Raw genomic sequence first — 13,776 nt, forward strand, 5'->3', positions numbered from 1 at the left:
ATTGCCTTAGTTTCCACTTTGAAAATTGAAGCAGCCCACCTGAGGAGTCATGGCATGTTTATAATAGGATGGCCACAAAAGGCTATTGACAAAATAAAACCACTTGTCTATACTGCTAGAAAGAAACAGGGATACATGACATACAGAAGTATGGGTATATCAAACATAAGAAAAAAAAAAAAAACAAGCGGTAGACAAAAAAAAAACAAAGAAAAAATGCACACTACATCCTTTCTGATTAAATAACACAGAAGACGCAAAAAAATCATTTAATCCTGTTTTCATATCTGATAATCTGTGGCTGATAAGTTTAATTAATTACGCACAATGAGAAAGTCTGATTCCGGAGAATGAAAAAAAGAAATTAAAAAAACATTTCCGTCTGGGAAATATCTGATCAAAGAATTCTCTGCTGCAATATCTTGCTAAGGATTCATCAACATGGAATTCTCCAGTTTATCAATGAAAATGATCACCCTCAAAGTATTTTGTAAACTTCAGACCGGTTACAGTTACACCAGCACAACATCTGTTAAATGAACTTTACATAGGCCTAGAGCTTATTTCTAGCAGTCTGAATTGTACACATGTGCAGTAAGTAGGTGTACACATTCTTGCACCAAATTTGATTAAATATTGAGTATACCTTTATTACATACAACAATCTACTTTAACCTTTGTCCATAACAATCATCTACATTTGATTTGATTTGATTTATTTATTTGATTGGCGTCAAGAATATCATTTACACTTGTGCGATCATTATTCATTGCACACCTGAACACTGTGGATATCAAACAAAACAAGTGTTACTTATATAGGGGGTATCACCTACATGCAGGTAACTGACCGAACTTATAATTAGTGAATACCACCTACCTGGAATTTGTACAGTCTTCATATAAGACATCAAAGTCTTTACATGAGAGTAGTTTGCAGCGGTTGACACCTGGTTGAATGGCTCCGAGTCCGCGCAGGATTCTCACCTGTTCGACATTACACACAACAGGTACGATATCGAGTCGTTTTAGTTTCGTGTACACGGTGTGTAGCCCTCCCACGAGATGCTTCAGGAAAAGTTCGAACGCCTGTGGTAAGCAGATCAACTCTTGCCCATCCACAACAAACGCTGCCACTTTGGCCCCACGGTACTCTATCAACTTACACACGTTGTTTTCCGGGTTTGACGGCATTGGCGGGGGTGAACTGTACGTGGAGCTTTTCACTGCCTGCATCTTGCAAGCCAAAATATTGTTGTTATTGATATTTATGTTGTGAGGTCCATGATTCATCGAGAACGCTACCGACGTCGTGTGGCTGCCCGAGTTGGGTGGTGATGTGCCCCCCGGGCCGATACTGCCTCCTGCCTGTCCCGTCATGGGCGGACTGCAAGACTGGGACGGTAGGGCAGGGGTTGACGGTACGGTATCGGCTTGACTGTGCGCCTGGCCGCCCAGAGGAGAATCCATCGTGCTGCGGAAAAAAAAGAGTCTCGCTGCTTGTTGCCGTTTCCCGATACAAAAGCCCAAGAGCACACGCGCGCTGTGTGAAGACTGTGTGTGTGTATGGCCGGGAACAGAAGGCGTGTTTTTACAAACGATAAGCCAATCGCAGTTATGCTTGTTCCGGGGCGCCCCGCCGAAACGACCGCTGTCCACTGACTTCTTGTGACCAGGCTAAGTCTAGCAAACGCTATCGCTCAGTATACTTCTAGATATGTCATAAAATACATGATTTCTTCACCAGGCTCTTGTGATATCCAAGCCTTTTTTTTTTTTGTTCTTCTAGACGTTGTTTCTGTTTTCGCCTTCAAGCTAGGGTCAAACTGTGCGTGATATTTTCAACTGTTTTCTCCCCGGAACTTCACACGCGTGACTCGTGTCGCACTGAGAATTGAAACAAGGCGCATCTCAATAACACGAGTGTTGTAGGCGACAGGCGATAGGCCAATACACAAGTTGATTATGCGCCGGTTCATGGCTCAACATGAATGATTATTACAAGTTGACAGTGTGTCACTTCTGATCCACGCCGAACAGCCTCACACATAGGAGATAAAGAGATGGAAACCCTTCATAAAGCACTGCATATATTAGCTTTATCTTCTAACAGATAAGCAAAGTAACCCCGCCAAAATTCATCTTTGAAAACACATGCGTCTCCTTGAAAACTACTCACAAGTAATTCTTCAGTAGGTCTTTATCTACCATCCATTTGCTGATCAGTCTGAGAGTTACATTCAATCGTCTTCGTCTTCGTGATAGCAAGTTATTTTCTATTATGAAGTGATGAACGCATCACATTTGAACTGAACTGAACATTTGAGCAAACATTATAGGCCTACGACAAATATTATATATAAATATTATATAATATATATATATATATATATATATATATATATATATATATATATATACAAAGAAAAGTCTGGGGAATCCATAATAAACAATCAAATACTGACAAAATGATTGTTGCATTTAAAACTAATTGGCAACATTTAATTATTTAGGAAACAAATGCAAAAAAAACCTTTCTCTTATGCACTGTGGGATAAATTTGACTAGTGTTTCGGCGGCGTAGTGGATGGGGCGCAGAGCCTTGTAAACGATAGATCCGGGGTTCAACGCCTAATCGAGCCGTGTTTAAGACTTCACACACAGGTAATGTTGGTACTATCTCGCTTGGTGCTCAACACTAGAGGAATAGGCTAGTTGTTGATTGTATTAGTATAAGGTGACAGCGTGGGGTGTCGTGTCGTGTTTTCTGCATGGCGTTACAGACAGGCATTGTATGTAATCTACAAGGAGACATGGCCATCACAAGATGGAAATACTGTGGAAAGCGACGTTAAACCCCAATAAAACAAACAAACAAAAAAAAACAACAACAACAACAACAAAAAAAACACGTTAAACTCAAAAATTGCTCAAAAATATATCGGGGAATTGATCGAATCCAAGGCTGGGATTGAACCAACTCCTCAAGGCACATCCAAGCATTTTAATCACTACCTACACTCACCCACCCCGCTTGCCCCTCCACACCTCTAAATTTATTCTACAAGATTACAGCTTCATGAAGAATTACACCACAGAACTTCACTGGACATATGCAGCATTTGTACATGTACACCATTCCTGTATATCTCATATATCACTGAGCAACAAAATTATTCGTGTCAATTATTCAATTTCTTTCATTTGGTATTAATTAGCTGAGCAACACAAATTACAATCCAACGTATGTAATGTTGACCAGACTGGTCGTTACTAAGGATTCCATGTGTGTTAATTAACCGATTCACCTCCACAGATATATTCGCTGGGAAATGTGGTATTTAGTTTTCGTTGTAATTTTTCTTATTAATATGTACTGAATATCAGTAAAGGCACAGTACTAGCATAGCTTCATTTGACTTGCAATGGGAACACAATTAAGATCACTTAATCCTGAACTCGAAATCTCGACCCCAGTTCATTTTGTTGATTGACTGACTCGCATTCAAGGATATCTTACTTACACATCAGCAATCAGGCCCCTCAAAAAAAAAAATCGGTGTATCCAAAAAAAATCACCAGTGTATGTGACGTGCAGATGCCCACACTTGCAGAAAGCGAGCTCATTTGTCAGTATGCCATATTGGTGGAATGCAAATAATCTCTGATGAACTTCGTGTACGACCACGGTAACATAACTTCTTGACCTTACTACCACTAGGGTCCCTGAGGCGTTTTGGGGTATCTCTAAAATTGATTTTCTAAGACTGGGATTGAACCAAGACTCCATGTCTCTGACGATGTAGAAGCGAATGAATGATTATGGATGGTTTAACGTGACATCGGCGGTATTGCTGCCATATCGTGGGGAACGTGACGATTTAAGGATATCCGCCTCAAATTCAGTAGAATGGTTACTTCGTGCTGTCAATACACGATGCACAGGCAAAATGAGTATAAGTAATCTAATGTAAATGAATAAAAAAAAAAATACACACAATCAGATATATATATATATATATATATATATATATATATATATATATATATATATATATATATATATATATATATATATATATATCTGATTGTGTGTATTTACAAACTTTATACTTTCGTATAATACCATAGGTAATTAGACAACATCGCCTGCACTTCTCTCTGATCGTGTACATGGAAGGGTCTTCCAGCAACCTGCGGATAGTACTGAGTTTCTTACAGATTCTGCCTGTCTTAGTCCCACCATAATGCTGCATGATCGCTGTCGTATAAGTGAAATATTCCTGAGTATGGCATAAAACACCGATCACACAAACAAACAATTAAATAAATAAATATGCATCGCGTTCACCTCCACTTGACAAGAAACATTCAACATAATTCTATATGGCTACCAAGGTGAAATATCATACATCGTAGACAAACCTCTTAACTTGTCGTAATCAAAACCGGGCAAGTTCTCTATCAAAGTCTGCAGGCTCATTGGACAAAGATCGAACGTGCCGAAAGTAGCCATTTACGCAACTGATCCAGAGAGAGATCAAACTGGCATGCCATGATCTCAATTCGATATATATACACGTTGCCTTACATAGCTGGAAAGGATTGTGCATCTTGGAACATGAAAGTGACTGAAAGCCAATCAAAACTAAATTAGCATCTAAACAAGTGTACTTATATTCGCGTACCTTGATCATCTGTATGTAAGGGCATACCAATCTAACTGTAAATCGGACATTAGTTGAAATGTATAGGCCTACGTGCAGCATGCCATATACAGTTAGTTAAGTACCGGTATGTATGTATGTATGTAGGCTTGATGTTTTACATCGTACTTAAGAGTTTCTGTCGTATGACGACGAGTCATTAGGTGTGCGTACATATATTATGTCTTCTTAAAGTGCTGCCGCCGCGGAAGTACCCACCCAGTCACATTATTCGGACACCGGTCCAACCAATCAAGTTTCCTTTCTCTAACCTCTCAGTGCTGAGCCTCAATGGAGGTAGCCATTTTTAAAGTCTTTGTTGTGACCTTTCGTTTGATCCAGCTCTGTCGCTCTAAAGGCGGATGCTCTAAACACGAGGCCACGGTGGCGGTCACAGTAAGTTAAGCGTCTAGTTTTCATATGAACACAAATTCAGTCAGGTCCAACGAATACGTCGAGGCCAGAAACGTCACATGGGCGCCCCAGGTCTTTTATTCGATCTGCGCCTGTAGGCCTACCCTCATGCTGCTTATACTTTCGTATAATCGTAAGGAGTCCTAAAGCCAGGTCCAGACTATCCAGCATCACTCAACTTTTCCCCACTCAACAAGGGTCAAGTTAAAGTTGAGTGAACAAGTTGAGACGTGTTGAGTACCCTGGACGGGTTCCTCAACTTCGTTCAACAACACTCAACACTATCCAACACTGTTGGATCGGGAATGTGCATGTGTATTTTTTATCAACAAGTTGAGTGAAGTTGAGTGAAAGTAGCCAATTGGCGGGCGTGTAGAAATAACGTGACCGTCGTCAAGCACATGACTTGGGCAAAATGGCGACAAAAGAAAGAAACTGGTCTCGTGCTGAGACGTCTTCTACGCCGAACAGCCATGGCAATAAGCGCAGCCGATAAACCAACGACACGATTCTTCCGGGTAGTCGCCATTGTGTCTCATGCACTGGAGAGAAATTTCCCTCCAATTTATCGAAAAAAAAATTAAAAAAAAACAAAAAAAAAAACAAAAAAAAAAAACAACCCCAAAAGAAACACAGCTCAACATCGTTCAACTCACGTCAGTAGCGTTGGACAAAGTTGACCCATCTGATTTGTAGTGTGAACGGGACACTTAGCTTACCTCAACAGCATTCAACTTGCTGCTCAGTCAGCAAAAGTCGAACGATGTTGGATAGTCTGGGGCTCAAAGCAATTCTGCTTTAATTGTTAATTAAACTGTAATGGAGTTATAGAGTTATTGGTGTCAGGATTGGAGTGACGTCGATTGACGTTGTTCATTTATTTATTGATTTATTTCAGTGTTGCTTAACTCCAAAACCAAGAAGTTTTCACTTTTACGATGTTCCTTCTGATGGCAGTCATGTTTATGCATGGCGGAAACGATGTGCCTGGATTAAACCACTGGCTTTTGGTAAGTTAACGACGAACTTTACCACATGTTACTTACAGATATGCACACCATATTGTTGGAAGACAAGTGATTTTAACGAACGTTAGACTGCCCAAACGGCCACATGCACCTGCGTCGCAGACTGCTTATTGTCCCATGCATACAAAGATGCAACAAAGAGTGAAATCTACAAATTCCTGTCCAAGTCCGGATTTGAACCCGCACATCACGAATGTTTAATTGCAATTGGAATGTCTAGGTGTCGGGGCCCCTCCCACCCTGTTGCTATAATTAATCCAACCAAACACACTAGCTGACACATGGGAATTAAGGTCCGGATTTTAACGGTCAACCCATGCATATGCCTAGATTTTCATAACAGTTTTCTCAGAGTTTGGATTGCAGCTTTAGGCAGCAATGATTATTGAACTGGGGATGACGTAAACCACTAAACGTTAAGATTGTTAAAAGTATGGGGATTAGCAGGAATCTGCTTAGTGTGACTCAACAGGTAAAAATTGACCCATTATGGATTTGAACCGTGCACATTTGAGTTTGTCATTTTATCACGATGTTGGCTCATTGACCAAAGTTTGGTATACACTAGAGCTTAAGACCCAACTCAGTTCAACTCTGCTGTTGCATCAGGTCCTATAGAGACTTGTGCATGTGCAATAACACGCGACTCAACTAGAATCAAACTCCAATCGATACGAGTATGCCGGTACAATTCAAAGTCGTATGGCAGTCAACGACTGGGACCAGTTGAGTCGAGCTGAGTCGTGTCTTAAGCTCATCTCGTGAATGCCGAGTTTTAAATCGGTATTATCGTTACAGCCAATAGGCCCTTGCTAACATCTAGATTAGAAAAGGGTCATCTAGATTACTCCAATTACACATCTGAACGCAGTCGTTTATTTATTTGACCGGTGTTTTACGCAGTACTCAAGAATATTTGACTTGCAGGAGGGCAACCAGCAATATGGTGGGAGGAAACCAGCTATATTGGGTATGACATTTAACAGCTGTCATGTAAAATAAATAAATAAATAAATAAAAAAAATAAATTAAAAATTAAAAAAGTAATACATAAATAAGATTAACTACGTCTTTCCTCACCTTATATTTTGTCGTAATTTTTTAAAACCACCAAATATTCAGCATTAACCGCTGACCAGCAGTAACTTCTATTTTATAACGTATGCATGTACGCACTTCTGTATGGTGCCCTTTTATATTTGCTTCGCCTGCATGTTACTCATGTCGATCTCTCGATGAAGTATGCGCGTGCAAAACTCCGTAAAACATATAACATTACATTAGCTCTATAGCCTCACACACGTCAATGGCTGTATAGGCCCTGTAGTTTGTGAGCTTCAATCTGTTAAAAGTAAGCGATTAGTATTGTTAAATCGGCCATGGTATCACGTATTAATTCGTTTCCGGGCAATGGTTCCATATTAATTGCTGTGTTAAGAGGCGTTTCTCTCGCTTGATGGGACTTCACTCTACAAAACACAGACCGCATGCATGGCCGTACATATACAGGGCTAAACCTTCCATGGCAATTCGCAAAACCGATATAGTTGGTTTTGTAATATCAGTGTTACATGGTGTAACAAAACCGATTACATTTCCCCAAAGCTAAATTACTAGATGTTTCTTTTTCTTTCGTTTTTTTGGATGAGATTGGGACATATTTATGAACGTCCAATGATCTTATTTAAAGAGCCTCGGTCAATGATTTGCCGCCCTTGGACGCTTGCCAAACAGGGGGCGCTAGCTAGAATTAAGCTCGTTCCCGTTGTATTATCGCTTTCTCGCGGGTTTTCTTTCAGAAATAAATATATGAAATTGCGATCGTTATTTTTGCTTTAATTTGCAGCTCACCACACGGCCAAAAGGTTGCCACTGGCCTGGGCTATCACAATTTGGAGAATCTGTCGATTTACATGCGGAATAAATGAAATGGTTTGATATCGTAGAGCTAATGTACGTTTCGTATCGACTATACAATTATCGTCCCTATTTAATGTTTTATGACGTTAATTTATATGTACGTCTGATTGCCCAGTCGGAAACGTCACATATGCGATGTTATTAGCGATAGCGGTAAAAAGGCAGAGACTTAAGCATACAGGAAACACACAAGACTGATTGTGGGTATTAAAGATTTTCTGAAAGCGATACCAAATTCAACTGACAGCTACAGAGGCCGAAATGCTAACGACATTCGTAGGCCCCTATGTCCGCAATAAAACGGTGGAATTGATAATGCATTGACGACAAACGCATTGACGACCAGCGTTATCGATATATCCCTCCACGCAAGCGGTATCTCGCGTGGCTACAGGATAACCAAATTACCTCTTTAACCTACTATACCATACAGATCTCTTGATCTAACGGAAGCATTTAAACCTGCATTATGTGTCACTGACGATTTTAAAGATGTATATATATTGGCCCATATATATATATATATATATATATATATATATATATATATATATATATATATATATATATATATATATATATATATATATATATATATATATGCATGCAGTATATCGATACAAGCCACTATACAGCATGAAGAAACTGTTGTCCAGGTCAAGGCTATAACACTATAACTGCATATGCATGTCGTGCTCCCTATCCCTTGACCACCGAGGCAAATGGTTCGGGTACAAAATGTATAGAGACAAATTCAGAAAATTTGTACGAGATACTTTCTGCTGTTCCACGGCCAGTGTAAAATTGGGACACCTACATATATTCCATCCTCACTACGTACTGAAGATGTTTTCTTCTCTTTTTTCTGTTATGCAAGACTTGACGTCTAGCGTGCAATAAACTGGTGATATACATGATTTTTGGTAGTGTGAATAGTGCAGTGTGATGTGTTATGATAGTTTAGCGTGACGTCCATAATCGTATTGACGTAGGCCTACGCATACTGCTTGAGCTGGGTCGACCATGTACTGCCTCCCTACCGTTTTAGATGGCTACCATTTTACTTCAAAAAATAAGGAGTCATGGTGAAAGATGACATCATGGCGTCCATAATTTCAAACTTTAAATCTACACCTGTATAAGTTTAACGCACTCCCCGCTTCGGAAAATCTTATCTGGATGGCCCCACATGCCACGGATTAGAAATTACTTCTTTCCGGTTTGGCCTTTGTACACTCAAAACTTAAAACTGTTACATTTAACAGAAAGTCTGTTGTCTGAGCGATACTAGAGTGTATAATGCAGTAACAGAATACATTCTACCATCATTCAGACTTTCTGTTGAATGTAACAGATTAAGATTTTTTGAGTGTGCGTGTTCGCGGGCATGTGGATATACATGTATGTAAAGAGCGTGGAAGTAAGAATGTCCACACCTATATGTATTCTGAGATTGAGTTGCGAGGGGCTGATACTTCGTACGCACTGTTCCTGCTGGTTATAGAGTGTGCGGGTACTTATCTCGAGTTTTGATTTACAAAGTTCACGTGATATTTTGAGTGCAGACAGTTCGCGTGCGTGATTCTCGCGTTGTCTCGGGGATCTCCGTGTGACAGGAGACGCGTTCCGAGTGTAGAGGCGTCCCTGGTCGATGTTACAACCTGTAACCAATTTGTTGTCTTATTGATAATGTCTAAGCCGAGGCTAATTATTCTGCTGGACGAAGTCGTTCATACACTGACAGCCATCGGGAGGACAAATGATCGGGGCCTAGTCACTTTGGCATATCAGATCGTTCCCAGTTAAATGATTCTACAGAAGTTAATCTCTGTTTAGATTTAACGGCGAGCTTCATTTCCTTTCATCGGAAGACTGACCAGTCGCTGGAAGACCAGTTGCCCATCAATTACACGGCCTCTCCTGGAAGGCGGGTAGATCTCTCACAAAAGCAAGTAATCCGAGCTGGCACGAGGTGGTTGACTCGGGCATTATACGATCTATCACTCGTGGCCATATTGCATTCCCGTGCGTTTTATGTGCGTTTCTCTCCGCCTCACGGTAACTGTAATCGCTCTGCCCTTTCAAAAACGATAGCGTCAGGAATTCAGTTTGGCTGAGAATTGTCAAACTCGCTAATGTTTCCTTAATTGCACGCTCCAGGCGTTATAATCTTTGATTAATAAGCCGGTAAAATGATAAATAAAAGTATTTGTTCTTCGCTCATTATTGCTGGTTTTGACGGCTCGAGTGTCAGCCGGCGATACCTGACTAATACCCTTCATCTCCAACTGCTCCTCTGCCGGCTGACAAATAATCTAACAGGATGGCTTCTAAATGACGCCGCTCGAAGAAGTAATTTATTTTTCTCACAGCCCACTGAAACTGCGAGTCTATCTTTACCAACATCTGCTTTTCAAATGCCAACAGCCCCAGACTGGGATCCATTGTGGTAAAATTATACGGAAATATTTGTGAGGGCAGTAGTATTAGCATGATGTAAAATTGGCGCGGCATGAAATCGATGTAGAGAATTATAACGACAGGGTGGCTGATAATGCTAGCCCGATACCCGGACTAAACCCAACCTTATTTGTCCTGCCTGACAGCCGCAGAAACACACACCCACCCCACTCCTCCGACCCCCTCACCCCCCTCAGCGCGTTCAGTTGCCTATTTGGCAATTATTTTCTTGTCTCCGTCGATCAAAGATAAACAGAGCAGGGACATTCCTTTATCTCGTAACACTCAGAACAGCTGGCCTATTTGCACGCCGTAAGGTGAAAGTCCTGCTACATTAAGACGGGTATTTTTCTCCAAATGAGTTATTAGTCTTTGTATGTTTCTTTGTATCCGTTACAAAGTGCGTTAGATCGTCCCAGGGTTAACATCACACCATTGATAACAGCCCTTGTGCAAACTGCTCGAACAGCTAAAATGATTAAGCGAGGACTTTAAATCCTTTTCAAGTAACTGGAGAAACAAATATGTCGCTATCTGGATACACTTATACTTGGGACTTAATGTAAGATAGTAAAATGTGTAATCTATATTTTGCAAAGTTTTGTTGGTTTACGCATTTTGTTATCTCTCTTTCATTTATTCTCTTCTGTCTTCTTGTTGTCTTCTGTTAATGATGTCCTGAAACGGAGAATGAAATCAGAGCCGTGGTACATGTAGAGTGTTCCGGTTAGCGTATTACATGTCTTTACACATTACAAAACATTCTAGCCATCAGATTTATATACAAGGTGGCCTGAATGACATTCAACTGTTTCTGTTACAGTTGACATAAACCATGTTGGACTCCCAGTTCATCTAAAGAAGCCCATGTAAGATAATGGACTGTTCTCAGTGCCGTTACCCATGACTTCAACACATACAGATTTCTTTTTGGTTTCCTTGACTCTCTTTTCTCTTGTAAATTTCTGTTCGATGGTTTCGTGTACACATCGGACTCTCCTTTCTCTTGTAAAGGTCTTTTCCATGGTTTCCTGTACACACCGGAGTCTCCTTTCTGCTGGAAAGTTCTGTTACAGGGCTCAGTTTACACACCGGGCTTTCCTTTCTCTAGTAAAGCTCTTTTCCATGGTTTTGTGTACACACCGGGCTCTCCTTTCTTTTGTAATGTTCTTTTCCATGGTTTGGTGTACACACCGGACTCTCCTTTCTCCTGGAAAGTTCTGTTCGATGGTTCCTTGTACACACCAGACTCTCCTTTCAGCTGGAAAGTTCTGTTACATGGTTCCGTGTAAACACCGGACTCTCCTTTCCTTTGTAAAGTTCCTTTCCATGGTTTGGTGTACATACTGGACTCTCCGTTGGCTAGGAACGTTCTGTTCCATGGTTCCTTGTACACACCGGTCTCCCTTTTCTCTTGTAAAGTTCTTTCCCATGGTTTTGTGTACACGCCGGACTCTCCTTTGTCTTGGAAAGTTCTGTTCCATGGTTTTGTGTACACGCCGGACTCTCCTTTGTCTTAGAAAGTTCTGTTCCATGGTTTCGTGTACACACCGGGGTCTCCTTTGGCTTGGAAAGTTCTGTTCCATGGTTTCACGTACACACCGAACTCTCCTTTGTCCTAGAAAGTTCTGTTCGATGGTTTCGTGTATACATTGGACTCTCCTTTGTCCTGGAAAGTTCTGTTCCATTGTTCCATCTATACACTGGGCCTTCTTTCTTCGAGTCGGGGCACCTACATGAATTGATCTCTAAACACCAGTCAGTATGTTATAAAACTCATTGGTCTACTAGGACCCCTAAAACACGCAAATTGGTCAAGGTAATATATAATGCACAGTTTTCACAGCATACTCCTGTATACTGCAATTAACTTGTAAAACAAAAGGCTCATAAACAGAAAGTGGGACGCCCACCATCCCTTCCCCAACGCCTTCATTGGGAAATCCAAAGTGCTGCAAACTGTTCTACTTGTAGACATTACAACAGTTTCGTCATAGATACATGTATATGTGGACCTCTTTATATAAACACGTCAAACAGTTTCACAAGAGATTGGAAGATGTTATCAAAGGCTACTGTAGTTTTAGGCACAAGAGTATATTCTATTCCCTATCAGTCTAAGTGTTTTGTAGCATGCCAAGGAGAAAATGTAACTAACAAACTTCCTGAAAATGGACAAAAGTCAGTTGAAGAAATATATGCAACAACTAAGAGGTGAGCCAGTTCAAAATTGTGTTTCAATGAATGTGATGTTTCCGTGCATGCTGGATCTCCCGCCACTCTATAGGTGTACGAAATCGTACATTGCATAAGCTTATATGCAGTCCTCTCCAGATACACCAAACATGGATCTTATCGCTTTTCCTCAACGTTTTCAACATTGTCAGGAATTAAATTGGTTTTCTATATTCCTATGAATTTTATACCGTTTCTTCACCATTACGTCAAATGTGATGAATACTACTAACCCGACAAAGGTAATAAAATCTGTCAATGCATCTCCTCTATAAACTCCACAGGGAATCCATACGCAGTATTGGATACATGATTCGAAGTTTATTCCTGTCTGTATGAGTACCTTTCAATCGTCCGCGCCTATATGTCAATATAACGGTACAATATGGGATATAGTAAGGAGCAACTCAAACAGTTCTTTTCTTTTCACTTTTGTAAAAAGATATTTTGCACTATGCTCTGTTACACAATGTAGAAAACCAGTTTAATCCCTGACAATATTGGAAACGTTGAGGAAAAGCGATAAGATCCATGTCTGGTGTATCTGGAGAGGACTGTATATAAACGTATGCAATATGCGATTTCGTACACCTATAGAGTGGCGGGAGCACGCACGGAAACATCCCATTCATTGAAACACAATTTTGAACTGGCTCACCTCTTATTTGTTGCATATTTTTCAGCTGACTTTTGTCCATTTAAGGAAGTTTGTTAGTTACATTTTGGCCCTCGGAGTTCAATTCCCTGAGGACACGGGTCAGATGAACGACTCTCTGAATTTGACAACACTGAATAAATTTGCTCCAAAAAGAACTTTGAAACGGGTTAAATTTCAAAATCGGGTGTGAGGTGTGATTTGTGTCTCCCTCTTGATGTTTTCCATACGATAGGTCGTCGTCAAACAACAATGTCTATTGGCAAACCACAGTTTATTCGCTATTGTAAATAATGTCAGTATGCCCTTGACGCGACCGATCGATATGACTTTCAATCTCTCGCGGCATTATCACGAA

The 13,776-nt window shown here is 40.5% G+C and overlaps 1 protein-coding gene across 1 annotated transcript in view; it reads right to left on the reverse strand.

Annotated features, from left to right (window-relative positions):
• The window catches only part of LOC135473882 (dachshund homolog 1-like), a 70,504-nt gene extending 69,001 nt beyond the window's left edge, over positions 1-1,503 (reverse strand). Inside the window, exon 1 of the mRNA XM_064753808.1 lies at positions 881-1,503. Within this exon, the coding sequence (XP_064609878.1) occupies positions 881-1,470 (590 nt within the window). The 5' untranslated portion in view covers positions 1,471-1,503. The remainder of the gene's footprint in view (positions 1-880) is intronic.
• Positions 1,504-13,776: the final 12,273 nt, after the last annotated feature.

Source organism: Liolophura sinensis, chromosome 8 (genome assembly GCF_032854445.1).
Source record: "Liolophura sinensis isolate JHLJ2023 chromosome 8, CUHK_Ljap_v2, whole genome shotgun sequence".
Classification (NCBI taxonomy): domain Eukaryota; kingdom Metazoa; phylum Mollusca; class Polyplacophora; order Chitonida; family Chitonidae; genus Liolophura; species Liolophura sinensis.